General features: G+C 36.5%; 1 protein-coding gene and 1 long non-coding RNA gene across 2 annotated transcripts in view; both read right to left on the reverse strand.

Moving 5' to 3' along the window:
- Positions 1-2,356: 2,356 nt before the first annotated feature.
- Positions 2,357-15,807, reverse strand: part of LOC133641699 (uncharacterized) — a 526,583-nt gene continuing 513,132 nt past the window's right edge. The window contains exon 2 of the long non-coding RNA XR_009824326.1: positions 2,357-2,959. This is a non-coding gene — a long non-coding RNA (uncharacterized LOC133641699). The remainder of the gene's footprint in view (positions 2,960-15,807) is intronic.
- Positions 4,559-15,807, reverse strand: part of LOC133641638 (LHFPL tetraspan subfamily member 3 protein-like) — a 57,348-nt gene continuing 46,099 nt past the window's right edge. Inside the window, exons 2-4 of the mRNA XM_062035512.1 lie at positions 8,284-8,520; positions 8,021-8,047; positions 4,559-5,460 (exon numbers count right to left, since the gene is read on the reverse strand). Of these exons, the coding sequence (XP_061891496.1) occupies positions 8,031-8,047; positions 8,284-8,520 (254 nt within the window). The 3' untranslated portion in view covers positions 4,559-5,460; positions 8,021-8,030. The remainder of the gene's footprint in view (positions 5,461-8,020; positions 8,048-8,283; positions 8,521-15,807) is intronic.

The following is a 15,807-nucleotide window of genomic DNA, read 5'->3' on the forward strand; positions in this document are numbered from 1 at the left end:
AATATATATATATACAGTGTATATATAGTGATTTTATTACCTAATGACACATTGACGTAATTATTTAAAGCTATATTAAATATTTTCCCATTTGGCCCTCCAGATGTCACAAGGCTATATATATATATATATATATATATATATATATATATATATATATATATATATATATATATACATACATATTATATACATTTTAAATACCAATACAATAAATATGTTGGGTTGAACATAGAATGATGTCATTGCATCCCACAGTAACAAGCCTATGTACAGTATTACAATTCATTATTATATAAATAGTAGCTTTGCTCCTAATGAAGATGAAGATGTTTGCAACCACCCCTGGTTAAATTATTTAATTATTGCGAAGTTCCATGCAATAGAAAAAGCAATAACCACACAATTAACCCCACAAATTAATTCCAACACAACATATTGTTGTTTCGGTCTAATGAAACACAGTTAATGTTATTCACTGTCTGGTCCCCCAAAACGACTCCCAAGAAACCAATGAAGCACACACAAACTAATCCTAGACACACGAGCCGGATTGCTTTCACTGCAATGCCTCAACCATGTTAGCCCCAGACTTATTATTCTTTATTTCTAATGATATGGCAGACAGAAACATGACTACTATCATAGGGAGAGTAGCAGTGTCCATGGAAGTTATGTTCCTTTAGTTGACCCCAGCATTCTTGTTTCGTGGTAGTATTGACATGTGACTTGGATAAAACGTGGTACTTGTGAGTGGAAGGTTAATCTTGCATACCCGGTAATCCCAAACCAGCAGTAATATGTTTTATTTTTAACCAACTATTGGGTCAAGGAGAGCTAAATTGCGCAACCCAATAGTTGGGTTTGGAATAACCCAACATTGTAGTGAGCCTAACTCATCTTTTGTGTTAAATAGATTAAACCCAAAAGTGGGGTTATGAGTAAACCAACATTGAGTTAGCATAACCCAACTTTTGGGTAAATAATTCAACCCAATAGTAAGACAAACCAGCAGTAAAATGTTTTATTTTTAACCAACTATTGGGTCAAGGAGAGCTAAATTGCGCAACCCAATAGTTGGGTTTGGAATAACCCAACATTTTAGTGAGCATAACTCAGCTTTCGTGTTAAATAAATTAAACCCAATATTTGGGCTATGAGTAAACCAACATTGAGTTAGCATAACTCAACTTTTGGGTTAAATAATTCAACCCAATAGTAGGACAAATGAGCAGTAAAATTTATTCATAACACAATATTTGGGTTATGATATTGGGTTTCACTATGTAAAGCGCTTTGAGTCACTTGAGAAAAAGCGCTATATAAATGTAATTCACTTCACTTCACTTCACTTCACTTCACTTCACTTATGAATAAACCAACATTGAGTTAGCATAACTCTCCTTTTGGGTTGAATAATTCAACCCAATAGTAAGACAAACCAACAGTAAATTGTTTTATTTTTAACCAACTATTGGGTCAAGGAATGCTAAATTGCGCAACCCAATAGTTGGGTTTGGAATAACTCAACATTGTAGTGGGCCTAACTCATCTTTTGTGTTAAATAAATTAAACCCAATAGTTGGGTTATGAGTAAACCAACGTTGAGTTAACATAACACAACTTTTGGGTTAAATAAATCAACCCAATAGTAGGACAAACCAGCAGTAAAATGTATTCATAACCCAATATTTGGGTTATGAATAAACCAACATTGAGTTAGCATAACTCAACTTTTGGGTTAAATAATTCAACCCAATAGTAAGACAAACCAGCAGTAAATTGTTTTATTTTTAACCAACTATTGGGTCAAGGAGAGCTAAATTGCACAACCCAATAGTTGGATTTGGAATAACCCAACATTGTAGTGAGCCTAACTCATCTTTTGTGTTAAATAAATTCAACCCAATAGTTGGGTTATGAGTAAACCAACATTGAGTTAGCATAACTTACCTTTTGGGTTAAATAATTCAACCCAATAGTTGGGTTATGAATAAACCAACATTGAGTTAGCATAACTCAACTTTTGGGTTAAATAATTCAACCCAATAGTTTGGTTGGGAATAACCCAACATTAAGTTGTCATAACTCAACTTTTTGGTCAAATAATTCAATGCAAAAGTTGGGTTGAAAAAATTAACCCAAAATGTTGAGCTCAAATAACTCAAATAAGGGGTTGGTCCTTTTCTGAACCAGCAGTTGGGTTAAAATTGGGTTCTTTTTTAACCCAACATTTTTAGTGTGTATTGATACTTATTTTATGGTTTTGTCATGAATGTTTTTAAATAACCTGCAAGGGCAAGACAACAAGTTGACCTTTCGAAGGAAAAGGACATAAAACAATAAAACACAGTCAGAGAGTGAAAATCTTTATTAAGTGTCAGTATATTTTTCCTTTCTTTTTCTTAAAATCCTTGTAAGATAAACCCTTTTTGTATATGCTGGTCATGTCTATAGCACTATCATCTCTATATGTATTTACACAAGACAGGTGAAGCTAAATCCCTTTCATCCCGACATAAGCCGCGGCGTTCGATGCCGCTCCACCCTGTTACCCTGTATGCACGCACTGGATAGCTCGGACGGGAGGTTCAGAGAGGAACACAAGAAGACACGCTCAAATACAAGGCGGGGAAATTGGGTGTGTACATGTGTGTGTGTGTGTGTGTGTGTGTGTGTGTGTGTGTCAGTGGCGTTTGGCATCCCCGGCAAGCGACCATGTGACACGTTGGCGCCAGCAGACAGACACCAGCTACACGTCCTGCAAGCGGCAGCCCCGTCACAGTGTCCATACTATAAAAGAGCAAATCGGAGCGCTGTGCAAAGTTAGCTAGCTGGGCATTGAGGGGGGGTGACCTCAAACAGGGGTCCCCAAACTTTTTGACTCGGGGGCCGCATTGGGTTAAAACAACTTGGTTGGGGGCTGGGCTGTATATAAAGGCCAAAAGTTTGGACACACCTTCTACTCGTTCAATGTGTTTTCTTTATTTTCATGACTATTTACATTGTAGATTGTCACATCAAAACTATGAATGAACACATGTGGAGTTATGTACTTAACAAAAAAAAGGTGAAATAGCTGAAAACATGTTTTATATTCTAGTTTCTTCAAAATAGCCACCCTTTGCTCTGATTACTGCTTTGCACACTCTTGGCATTCTCTCCATGTGCTTCAAGCACACCGGTGAAGTGAAAACCATTTCAAGTGACTACCTCTTCAATCAATCAAAGTTTATTTATATAGCCCTAAATCACGAGTGTCTCAAAGGGCTGCACAAGCCACAACGACATCCTCGGCTCAGATCCCAATCAGGGCAAGAAAAAACTCAACCAAATGGGATGACAATGAGGAACCTTAGAGGGGACCGGAGACGTGGGGAACCCCCCCCCCCCCCCAGTTAATAGTGTGAGCTCTTGAAGCTCATCGAGAGAATGCCAAGAATGTGCAAAGCAGTAATCAGAGCAAAGGGTGGCTATTTTGAAGAAACTTGAATAGAAAACATGTTTTTAGCTATTTCACCTTTTTTTGTTAAGTACATAACTCCACATTTGTTCATTCATATATATATATATATATATATATATATATATATACATATATATACACTACCGTTCAAAAGTTTGGGGTCACCCAAACAATTTAGTGGAATAGCCTTCATTTCTAAGAACAAGAATAGACTGTCGAGTTTCAGATGAAAGTTCTCTTTTTCTGGCCATTTTGAGCGTTTAATTGACCCCACAAATGTGATGCTCCAGAAACTCAATCTGCTCAAAGGAAGGTCAGTTTTGTAGCTTCTGTAACGAGCTAAAGTGTTTTCAGATGTGTGAACATGATTGCACAAGGGTTTTCTAATCATCAATTAGCCTTCTGAGCCAATGAGCAAACACATTGTACCATTAGAACACTGGAGTGATAGTTGCTGGAAATGGGCCTCTATACACCTATGTAGATATTGCACCAAAAAGCAGACATTTGCAGCTAGAATAGTCATTTACCACATTAGCAATGTATAGAGTGTATTTCTTTCAAGTTAAGACTAGTTTCAAGTTATCTTCATTGAAAAGTACAGTGCTTTTCCTTCAAAAATAAGGACATTTCAATGTGACCCCAAACTTTTGAACGGTAGTGTATATATATATATATATATATATATATATATACATATACTGTACATACACACATACACAGTACAGGCCAAAAGTTTGTCAGATGTCACATTATCAATGGGAAAATCATTTTTTAAACAATATAATTTGGCTGAGCGGCTAGGAGACACCGAGAGTAACAAGTGGTAGAAAATGGATTATAATGGTCATATTAATAAAAAAAATAAAAAAAAAAATAAAATAAAAAATAAAAAAATAAATAAATAAAAAAAAAAAAAAAAAAAAAAATATATATATATATATATATATATATATATATATATATATATATATATATATATATATATATATATATATATATATATATATATATATATAATTTTTATTTATTTTTAAAAATGGGCCGGATTTTGGACGCTGGCAGGCCGTATCCATAGCGGCTAGAGAGTAACAAGCGGTAGAAAATGGATTAGAAAAGACAGATTTAAAATAATAATAATAAAAATAAAAAAAATAAAAATTAAAAATATATATATATCCATCCATCCATCCATTTTCTACCGCTTGTATATATATTTTTTAAAACTTGGGACTTCCCGCGGGCTGGATTTTGGAAGCTGGCAGGCCGTATCCATAGTGGCTAGAGAGTAACAAGCGGTAGAAAATGGATTAGAAAGGACAGATTTAAAATAATCATAATTAAAAAATATATGTATTTATATTATATTATATTTTTTTAACTTGGGACTTAGTCTGGGGACCCCTGACCTAAAAGTCCTAGAAGCGTCGTCATACAGTATATATTTTACACACTTCAATCTAGATATTTGACATGTGAACAGAAAAGGGACGTACCGATGAACCTAAAAAAAAAAAAAAAGACGTTTCCGTGTCGTCGTCGAGCCTTACATAATTATGAACACAACATATTTACTGTACATCGATTCTCAGCTTCTCCGGATAAATTGTGACACAGGCGGAGTTGACCTAGGCGAAGTAGAGTAGAGTATAGTACATACATGTGTGGGTTGTATCGTAGTGGGTGTGTGCTCATAATGCAGCTGGTGCTACCCACACTCTTCATGAGGATAACAGTCTGCACCCCCGCCATGGTCTATCTAAGCAAAAGGGCGTTAGACACACTATGTGCATTACATGTCTAAGTGCTGGAGAAGAAGCCTGGAGATGATGTAAGGGGCTGCAAGCAAACAAGATGACAATTACTGAGGGTTTCCTCTTCTTCTTTTCTTTTTTTGGTCAGGCTGCTTGGGTTCGTCCTTTCTTCTCTTCCTGCGACCTGATGTTGACGGGATGGTTCTTTGCGGGAACATTGTACAAGGAGAGCTCGGGAGCCTGGAAATACCACACAAAGCACACGGTCATTCCTTTATTCTGGGTCTACTGAAAATGTGAGCAAATCTGCTGGGTCAAAAGTATACTTTTGGTAGCCATCCACAAGCTTCTAGCAAGCTTCTGGTTACATTTTTGACCACTCCTGGGATTAAAGGCCTCACCTTTTCTCCTCCAAACATATTGCTGGGTATTGTGGCCAAACAGCTCAATTTGTGTTTCATCTGACATCACATGGACAAAGATAACACCTTCTGGAGGAAAGTTCTGTGGTCAGATGAAACAGAAATGGAGCTGTTTGGCCACAATACCCAGCAATATGTTTGGAGGAGAAAAAGGTGAGGCCTTTAATCCCAGGAACACCATTCCTACCGTCAAGCATGGCGGTGGTAGTATTATGCTCTGGGCCTGTTTTGCTGCCAATGGAACTGGTGCTTTACAGAGAGTAAATGTGACAATGAAAAAGGAGGATTACCTCCAAATTCTTCAGGACAAGCTAAAATCATCAGCCCGGAGGTTGGGTCTTGGGCACAGTTGGGTGTTCCAACAGGACAATGACCCCAAACACACGTCAAAAGTGGTAAAGGAATGGCTAAATCAGGCTAGAATTAAGGTTTTAGAATGGCCTTCCCAAAGTCCGGACTTAAACGTGTGGACAATGCTGAAGAAACAAGTCCATGTCAGAAAACCAACAAATTTAGCTGAACTGCACCAATTTTGTCAAGAGGAGTGGTCAAAAATTCAAGCAGAAGCTTGTGGATGGCTACCAAAAGTGCCTTATTGCAGGTAAACTTGCCAAGGGACATGTAAGCAAATATTAACATTGCTGTATGTATACTTTTGACCCAGCACATTTGCTCACATTTTCAGTAGAGCCATAATAAATTCATAACAGAACAAAACTTCATGAATGTTTTTTGTGACCAACAAGTATGTGCTCCAATCACAATCACAACAAAAATAAGAGTTGTAGAAATGATTGGAAACTCAAGACAGCCATGACATTATGTTCTTTACAGGTGTATGTACACTTTTGACCACGACTGTATATATAGATATATATATATCATGGGGGAGCTGGAGCCTACGCCAGCTGCATTTGGACGGAAGGCGGGGTATATATATATATATATATATATATATATATATATATATATATATATATATATATATATATATATATATATATATATATATATATATATATTTACACATATTTTTATACATTTTAATGAATAAAAACACTCTTGGATTTTGTTATATAAATGTATGTATGTGTGTATATATAGAAATATGTATATATATGTATATATATATACATATTTCTATAAATTTTAATGAATATAAACACTCTTGGATTTTGTTATATAAATGTATGTATATATATATATATATATATACAGTGTTTCCCATAAACTGCCAAGATACCTGTGGCGGTGGGGGCGTGGCTATGGGCGTGGTCACCATGACATCGAATAATTTGCATAATTTACTACAATGATTGGATTTTCTCTAAAAAGGCTAAAAAAAAATGTATACTTACTAATTAATAATAACAGTTTTGTTTTAAACGTCCATCCATCCATCCATTTTACAATATAATTACAACACTTTATGTACATATTTATATACAGATTTGAACAATAAGTTATTCACTGAAATATATTTATGAATTGTGGCTCTTACAAAAAATATATCTTATAAAATATAAAAGCTAAAATGTCTCAAAGCTCTGCCCCTTTAATTAGTGCATACTAAATAATTTAGCTTTAGCCTACTACTACAAGCATATTATTTACCAGCAACATAAAGTGAAACAGAGGCAGAGGTGTCCTGCCACAGTCAGTAACAAATAAACAGAAAACAGTAGTGGTGGTAGATAGACACAGAGCTTCATCAAACATCTGATCCACTGAACAAAGAGCTCCAAAAATCTTCAATGTTAGACTGCCATCAGTTTTACTCCCTACACTTAACCATGTGTTTCCTACTGCCTGCAGACTTTGCACCCTTTGTTATATACACATGTTGTGTTTCTAATATAAATACATTTAATAAAGTCAAATACAAATAAGGCAACAAGAGAAGTATCCTACACTTCTCTTTTGTAAAGTAAATCTACATCTACATCAACTACTGTATATGATTTGCCTGAGAAGCTGGAGAGGACAAAACATTTATTTTATTTTATTTTTATTTTTATTTGTGGCGGACGTAATTCTTTCGTGGCGGGCCGCCACAAATAAATGAATGTGTGGGAAACCCTGTATATATATATATATATATATATATATATATATATATATATATATATATATATATATATATATATATATATATATATATATATATATATATATATATATATATATATATATATATATATATATATATAAATACTCACGCTTCCACCCACATGCATTTATATATAAATGTATGTATGGAGCATATTAATTAGATTTTAGTCTTTTTCACAACAAAAAGAGATATGCACACTTCAACAATGAAATGTCTTTGGTATTTACATTTCATACAAATATGAACAGTGTCTGTTCTTTCTTACCTAAATGTTTTCAAGCATTGCCTCCCTCTGAAAAAAGCACGAGCACAGAGACAACATTAAAATGCATTTTGCACACTCTCAAGGTCGTGCTATTAATAGCCTCCCACAATCACACATTGCCAGAAGCATCCTTCACACGGTATTATCTCGCATTCGCCAGCAGAGGGCGCCATTGCTGCGCTCACCGCGGTGTAATAAAGCAGTTACTTCTGTTGGCACCTCTTGTCCACATTGTACCGCCACGTCTTCATCAGCATCCTTACCCTTGCTCTCTGCCAGCAGCTCTTCCGTCATGAGGCCGTCCTGTCGATTCCCCAGGACAAAGGCCAGGAAGGAGAGGATGAGAGCGTCCAGGATGCCCATGATAGCCAATATGTAGGCCCAGCGCATGGAGCAGGCGCCCAGGCTGTATTTGTCCGTCTGCTCGCCGCACATCCGCCGCACCTCATCGCTGTCCCAGCCGTCGGGGTAGATCATGCATCCCAGGACCAGACACACGCCTGCAGAGGAGTGGGAACAGAGGTCGGCCATGGTGAAAAGATGATGCAAGAGGGTGAACTAGACCGGAGGTGTCAAAGTCATTTTAGCTCAGGGGCCACGCGGAGGAAAATCTACTCCCAAATGGGCCGGACTGGTAAAATCATGGCATGATAACTTAAAAACAAAGACGACTTCAGATTGTTTTCTTTGTTTTACTTTGGCCCAAAATAGAACAAGCCCATTCTGAAAATGTACAAATCACAAATAATCCTCTTGACAAAACAGGAAAAAAAACATGTGCGGTTTGAAAACCACAACAAACGTAGACTTGGTCTCAGTGCATCTACAAAGCCAATAAACAGGAAGTCACAGCCTGTCTGGGATTGGACTAATAAATAAATAACAAACTTCTAGGTGTGAAATACCTTGTTAGTTATAGTCATTTTTCTCATTTTCGATAAAGGTCGATGAGGGTGTCAAATGCAATAATTTTTTTTATTTTTATTATTATTTTTTGAATCTATCCCAGGGGTCCCACAACTACATCTCGCCGACTAGACACGGACTGTCCAGCGTCCAAAATCCAAAATCCGTCCCGCGGGGAGTCCCAAGTAAAAAAAAAAAAAATATATATATATATATTTTAATCTATCCCAAAGTCCCCAAACTACGACCCGCGGGCCAGATACGGCCCACCAGCATCCAAAGTTTGGCCTGCGGTTAGTCCTGACTCCTGAGTAAAAAATTTTTTTTACATTTTTTAAATAATATTATAATTTTTGTATCCGTCTTTTCTAGCCTGTCCATCAATCCAGTTTCTACTGTGTGTTACTCTCGGGGTCTCCTAGCCGCTCAGGCAAATCATCCATCCATCCATCCATCCATCCATTTTCCACCGCTTGTCCCTTTTGGGTCACGGGGGGGTGCTGGAGCCTATCTCAGCTGCATTCGGACGGAAGGCAGGGTACACCCTGGACAAGTCGCCACCTCATCGCAGGGCCAACACAGATAGACAGACAACATTCACACTCACATTCACACACTTCATATTGTCTAAAAATGCATTTTCCCGTCGATAACATGACATCGTCGCGCTCGCGCCACAGTGTCGGGTAATCTGCAATGAGACACATTATATATAAATAGAAAATGGATGGATGGATATATATTGTACATATATATATATATATATATATATATATATATATATATATATATATATATATATATATATATATATATATATATATATATATATATATATATGTATACAGCTCAATTTTTGTTTCATCTGACATCACATGGACAAAGATAAGACCTTCTGTAAGAAAGTTTTGTGGTCAGATGAAACAGAAATGGAGCTGTTTGGCCACAATACCCAGCAATATGTTTGGAGGAGAAAAGGTGAGGCCTTTAATCCCAGGAACACTATACCTACCGTCAAGCATGGCGGTGGTAGTATTATGCTCTGGGCCCGTTTTGCTGCCAATGGAACTGGTGCTTTACAGAGAGTAAATGTGACAATGAAAAAGGAGGATTACCTCCAAATTCTTCAGGACAACCTAAAATCATCAGCCCGGAGGTTGGGTCTTGGGCACAGTTGGGTGTTCCAACAGGACAATGACCCCAAACACACGTCAAAAGTGGTAAAGGAATGGCTAAATCAGGCTAAAATTAAGGTTTTAGAATGACCTTCCTAAAGTCCTGACTTAAACGTGTGGACAATGCTGAAGAAACAAGTCCATGTCAGAAAACACAACACATTTAGCTGAACTGCACCAATTTTGTCAAGAGGAGTGGTCAAAAATCCAAGCAGAAGTTTGTGGATGGCTACCAAAAGTGCCTTATTGCAGGTAAACTTGCCAAGGGACATGTAAGCAAATATTAACATTGCTGTATGTATACTTTTGACCCAGCACATTTGCTCACATTTTCAGTAGAGCCATAATAAATTCATAAAAGAAGCAAACTTCATGAATGTTTGTTGTGCCCAACAAGTATGTGCTCCAATCACTACATCACAACAAAATAAGAGTTGTAGAAATGATTGTAAACTCAAGACAGCCATGACATGATGTTCTTTACAAGTGTATGTACACTTTTGATCACAACTGTATATATATACCTATATTAGGGCTGCAAGAACTAATCGATCAAATCGATTATTAAAATAGTTGCCGATTAATTTAGTCATCGATTCGTTGGATCTATGCTATGCGCATGCGCAGAGGTTTTTTTTAAAATATATTTTTTTAAATAAAATTTAAAGGCCTACTGAAAGCCACTACTACCGACCACGCAGTCTGATAGTTTATATATCAATGATGAAATCTTAACATTATAACACATGCCAATACGGCCGGGTTAACTTATAAAGTGACATTTTAAATTTGCCGCTAAACTTCCGGTTCGAAACGCCTCTGAGGATGACGTATGCGTGTGACGTAGCCCGGCGAACACGGGTATGCCTTCCACATTGAAGCCAATACGAAAAAGCTCTGTTTTCATTTCATAATTCCACAGTATTCTGGACATCTGTGTTCGTGAATCTGTTGCAATCATGTTCATTGCATTATGGAGAAGGAAGCTGAGCAAGCAAAGAAGAAAGTTGTCGGTGCGAAATGGACGTATTTTTCGAACGTAGTCAGCAACAACAGTACACAGCCGGCGCTTCTTTGTTTACATTCCCGGAAGATGCAGTCAAGATGGAAGAACTCGGATAACAGAGACTCTAACCAGGAGGACTTTTGACTTCGATACACAGACGCCTGTAGAGAACTGGGACAACACAGACTCTTACCAGGATTACTTTGATTTGGATGACAAAGACGCAGACGTGCTACTGTGAGTATGCAGCTTTGGCTTCTAAACATTTGATCGCTTGACCGTATGTGCGCAACTTTTTTTTGCGTATGTACGTAACTTTTTTAAAATATATAAGCTTTATGAACCTTGGGTTAGGTGAACGGTCTTTTGGGCTGAGTGACTGTGTGTGTTGATCAGGTGTTTGAATTGTATTGGCGTGTTCTATGGAGCTAGGAGCTAGCAGAGGAGCTAGGAGCTAGCATAACAAACACGCAGGTGTTTTTATGCAGGATTAATTTGTGGCATATTAAATATAAGCCTGGTTGTGTTGTGGCTAATAGAGTATATATATGTCTTGTGTTTATTTACTGTTGTAGTCATTCCCAGCTGAATATCAGGTCACCCCCGGCTCTCACAGCATCTTCCCTATCTGAATAGCTTCAACTCCCCACTAGTCCTTCACTTGCACTTTACTCATCCACAAATCTTTCATCCTCGCTCAAATTAATGGGGAAATTGTCGCTTTCTCGGTCCGAATCTCTCTCACTTCATGCGGCCATCATTGTAAACAATAGGGAACTTTGCGTATATGTTCAACTGACTACGTCACGCTACTTCCGGTAGGGGCAAGCCTTTTTTTTATCAGATACCAAAAGTTGCAATCTTTATCGTCGTTGTTCTATACTAAATCCTTTCAGCAAAAATATGGCAATATCGTGAAATGATCAAGTATGACACATAGAATAGATCTGCTATCCCCGTTTAAATAAAAAAAAATTCATTTTAGTAGGCCTTTAATTTTTTATTTATTTTTTTAATAAACCTTTATTTATGAACTGCAACATGTACAAACAGCTGAGAAACAATAATCAAAATAAGTATGGTGCCAGTATGCTGTTTTTTTCTCCAATAAATTAGAAATGTAGTTTGTCTCTTTTAGCCGATTATTAATCGAAGTAATAATCGACAGATTAATCGATTATCAAATTAATCGTTAGTTGCAGCCCTAATATATATATATACACTACCGTTCAAAAGTTTGGGGTCACATGTAAATGTCCTTATGTTTGAAGGAAAAGCACTGTACTTTTCAATGAAGATAACTTTAAACTAGTCTTAACTTGAAAGAAATACACTCTATACATTGCTAATGTGCTACATGACTATTCTAGCTGCAAATGTCTGCTTTTTGGTGCAATATCTACATAGGTGTATAGAGGCCCATTTCCAGCAACTATCACTCCAGTGTTCTAATGGTACAATGTGTTTGCTCATTGGCTCAGAAGGCTAATTGATGATTAGAAAACCCTTGTGCAATCATGTTCACACATCTGAAAACACTTTAGCTCGTTACAGAAGCTACAAAACTGACCTTCCTTTGAGCAGATTGACTTTCTGGAGCATCACATTTGTGGGCTCAATTAAACGCTCAAAATGGCCAGAAAAAGAGAACTTTCATCTGAAACTCCACAGTCTATTCTTGTTCTTAGAAATGAAGGCTATTCCACTAAATTGTTTGGATGACCCCAAACTTTTGAACGGTAGTGTATATATACATACAGTATATATGTATGTATGTATGTATGGCCCGGCCCCTGGCTACATTTTTGGGGACCCCTGGTGTAAAGGGTCCCCCTCCCACTCTTTGCTTGTTTTCATAGTACTGACAACAATGGACCAGGACTCCATGGCGACATCAATGGGAGCAACTCAAGTGGCTTCCACTGCACTAAGACGTGAAATCTCAGCTTTCCATCCTCAAAAGATCAAATCTTTCTGATCTTCCATCTGAGTGCTGACCAGTGTGAAAGTGAATCTTCTTAAAGCAGAACTTCACAATGAAAAAAGATCAGAGCCCTCTTTTTTGAATTCGACTAACCACTTCCTTTATTTTTATATTGTTGCCCGCGGGTTAAACAGCTTTGGCTTTGATTCCTGAGAGTTCTCCTCGGTGGTGATGCAGTAGGAGAACGTGGAGAGGGAAAAAGAAGCTGATTGCACAGTTTTTCCCAAAGTGCATTGCACATTAATAATAAAACTAAAACCTCTCGGTCATTATTCCCATTACTCTCTTTCTCACATTGCTGCGTGAGGGTGAACATTATCATTGATTGGTACATAGAAATTGCTTCTTTACTTCCTGCTTACCTCCTTTATGGATGGGCCTTTTAAATGTAAATGTGAGCTGTAATTGTGCCGCATCCATTTTCTCTGCAGCACTTTTCTTTTTGCAATAAATTGCTTTTCACATACAGTTGCCCACGCATTTGCATGAAAACACACAGACTACTACGCTGGTGTTGTGGTCCAATGCGGAACAACAACAATTCTCCATAGCCTCATGCAGCACCAATACAGGAAGGTCAGCTATTAACACTAGAAGTCCCAGCATTTTTCTGTCTACCCAGAAGACCCAGAGAGGGGTCATTTGGCCCGACGCTTTTCCCGAATACACTAATCACTCATTTTGTTATGGTAATGAGGCTGTTATGGGCAGTTTGTCTAGGTAGACAGAAAAATTATACATGTGGGAAATGCCGAAAGGAGCAATGGCAGTGCCAGGATTGTGAGTGACTGCTCAAATGTATGTCAGTCACGTTTACATGGACATGGTTTTTCATTCTTTGTAAATATGCTTTTTTCTTTGTAAATTTTTTTTTTTAAACTATTTTTGGCACACAAAAATAACAATTGCTTCTGCAACAACCCTCCACACCAAAACTGGGAAAACAGTTGCTTTTTCATTCTTTGTAAATATGTTTTGTTTTGTATTTTTTTTAACAATAAATGTCAGAGTGTTGATCCCTTCATTCTGTTGATCCTTGCAAAAACACACACAACCTACCTCAGAACTAAAGCTTGAGCTGTAAGGTCCCCTCCCCCACACAGGCTCAAGTGGCCCCCTGCCGTGTGCCACTAACAGCCACATTTTCATAACAAAAGGAGTGTCCACAGGGGGGACTAGGGGTCAAATGACCCTCTTGTGTGTTTTCTAGGTAAAAATGTCAATTGACCCTTCTCTGGGACTTCGCGTGTTAAACATGTGTTACAAGTTCAACAGGTTTTTAATACAAACTATTTTATAAATCAGTCAAACTCCTTTTGAGTTGACATCCCTCACGTCTGGGATTGTCCAAAGTGCGGCCGTAGCTCTTTTTTGTCTTCTAAAAATACTATTAGAAAAACAACATAAAAAGTGGAATAAAATAGCAAACAGGTAAAAAAGAAGAAAAAAAGGTTAAAATAATAATGAATCAAAATCAATGTTGGTATGAATTATTGACATATTCAAGGCTTCAATTACTTCACATCAAATGTTTCACTTTTATCGGGGAATATTGCATATTTTGTGTGTTTGCCAACTAAAACAATGTTTTTTTGACAAAAACAGCAGAAAAAAAATAAGAAAAAATAAAAAAAAATCATGAAAATTGTATAATTAACAAATAGATCTTAAGTTCATCTAGAAATGTAGGCGTTGAAAGTAAAAAAAAAAGATATTTGACTTATTTTTAACGCTTTTATGATTGGGGCCGTTTCGGATATCCAAGACCTTTAGTGAGATTTTCTCAAAAAGTAATAAAAAAAACAAATTAATATTGTTGTGATTTCATTTAATCTATTTAGTTCTCCACTTAATACGCATCAAATATTCCAATTTTAAAGTTTTTTTTGGGGGGGAAATATATTTTTTGTGTTTTTGCCATTAAACAACAGGGTTTTCTTTGACAAAAGGAGCATAAAACTTAAAAATAAAATAAAAATGTGTGTCCATGGATGGATCTGACGTTGATCTTTAGATATTTAAGCATTGAAAATGAAAAACAAATGTATATAAGTCTTATTTTTAACACTTTAATGACTGAGACCCGTTTGGGTCCCCGGGATCTTTAACATTCACCAAAATGGAGGCCTAAAGGTTACAATAGATATTGTAGAAGTTTTAATAATGAAAAATGAAGAATGAAAAACTCCTTTTGAGTTGACCTCCCTCACGTCTGGGGTTGTCCAAAGTGCGGCCATTTGCAGCACTTTTTTTTTACAGCCCGAGACACATTCTAAAAATACTATTACTAAAACAACATAAAAAGTGGAATAAAATAGCAAACAGGTAAAAAATAATAATAATAATAAAAAAAGGTTAAAGTAATAATGAATCAAGATCAATGTTGGTATGAATTATTGACATATTCAAGGCTTCAATTACTTCACATCAAATATTTCACTTTTATCGGGGAATATTGCATATTTTGTGTGTTTGCCAACTAAAACAAGTTTTTTTTTTGACAAAAACAGAAGAAAAAAATAAAAAATAAAAAAAATCATGAAAATTGTATAATTAACAAATAGATCTTAAGTTGATCTAGAAATGTAGGCGTTGAAAGTAAAAAAAATTAATTGATATGACTTATTTTTAACTTTTATGATTGGGGCCGTTTTGGATTTGTCAAATTTTTCTCAAAAAGTAATAATAAACCAAAATCTAGGTTGTTATTTTTATT

This window comes from Entelurus aequoreus, linkage group LG24 (genome assembly GCF_033978785.1).
Source record: "Entelurus aequoreus isolate RoL-2023_Sb linkage group LG24, RoL_Eaeq_v1.1, whole genome shotgun sequence".
Lineage (NCBI taxonomy): Eukaryota > Metazoa > Chordata > Actinopteri > Syngnathiformes > Syngnathidae > Entelurus > Entelurus aequoreus.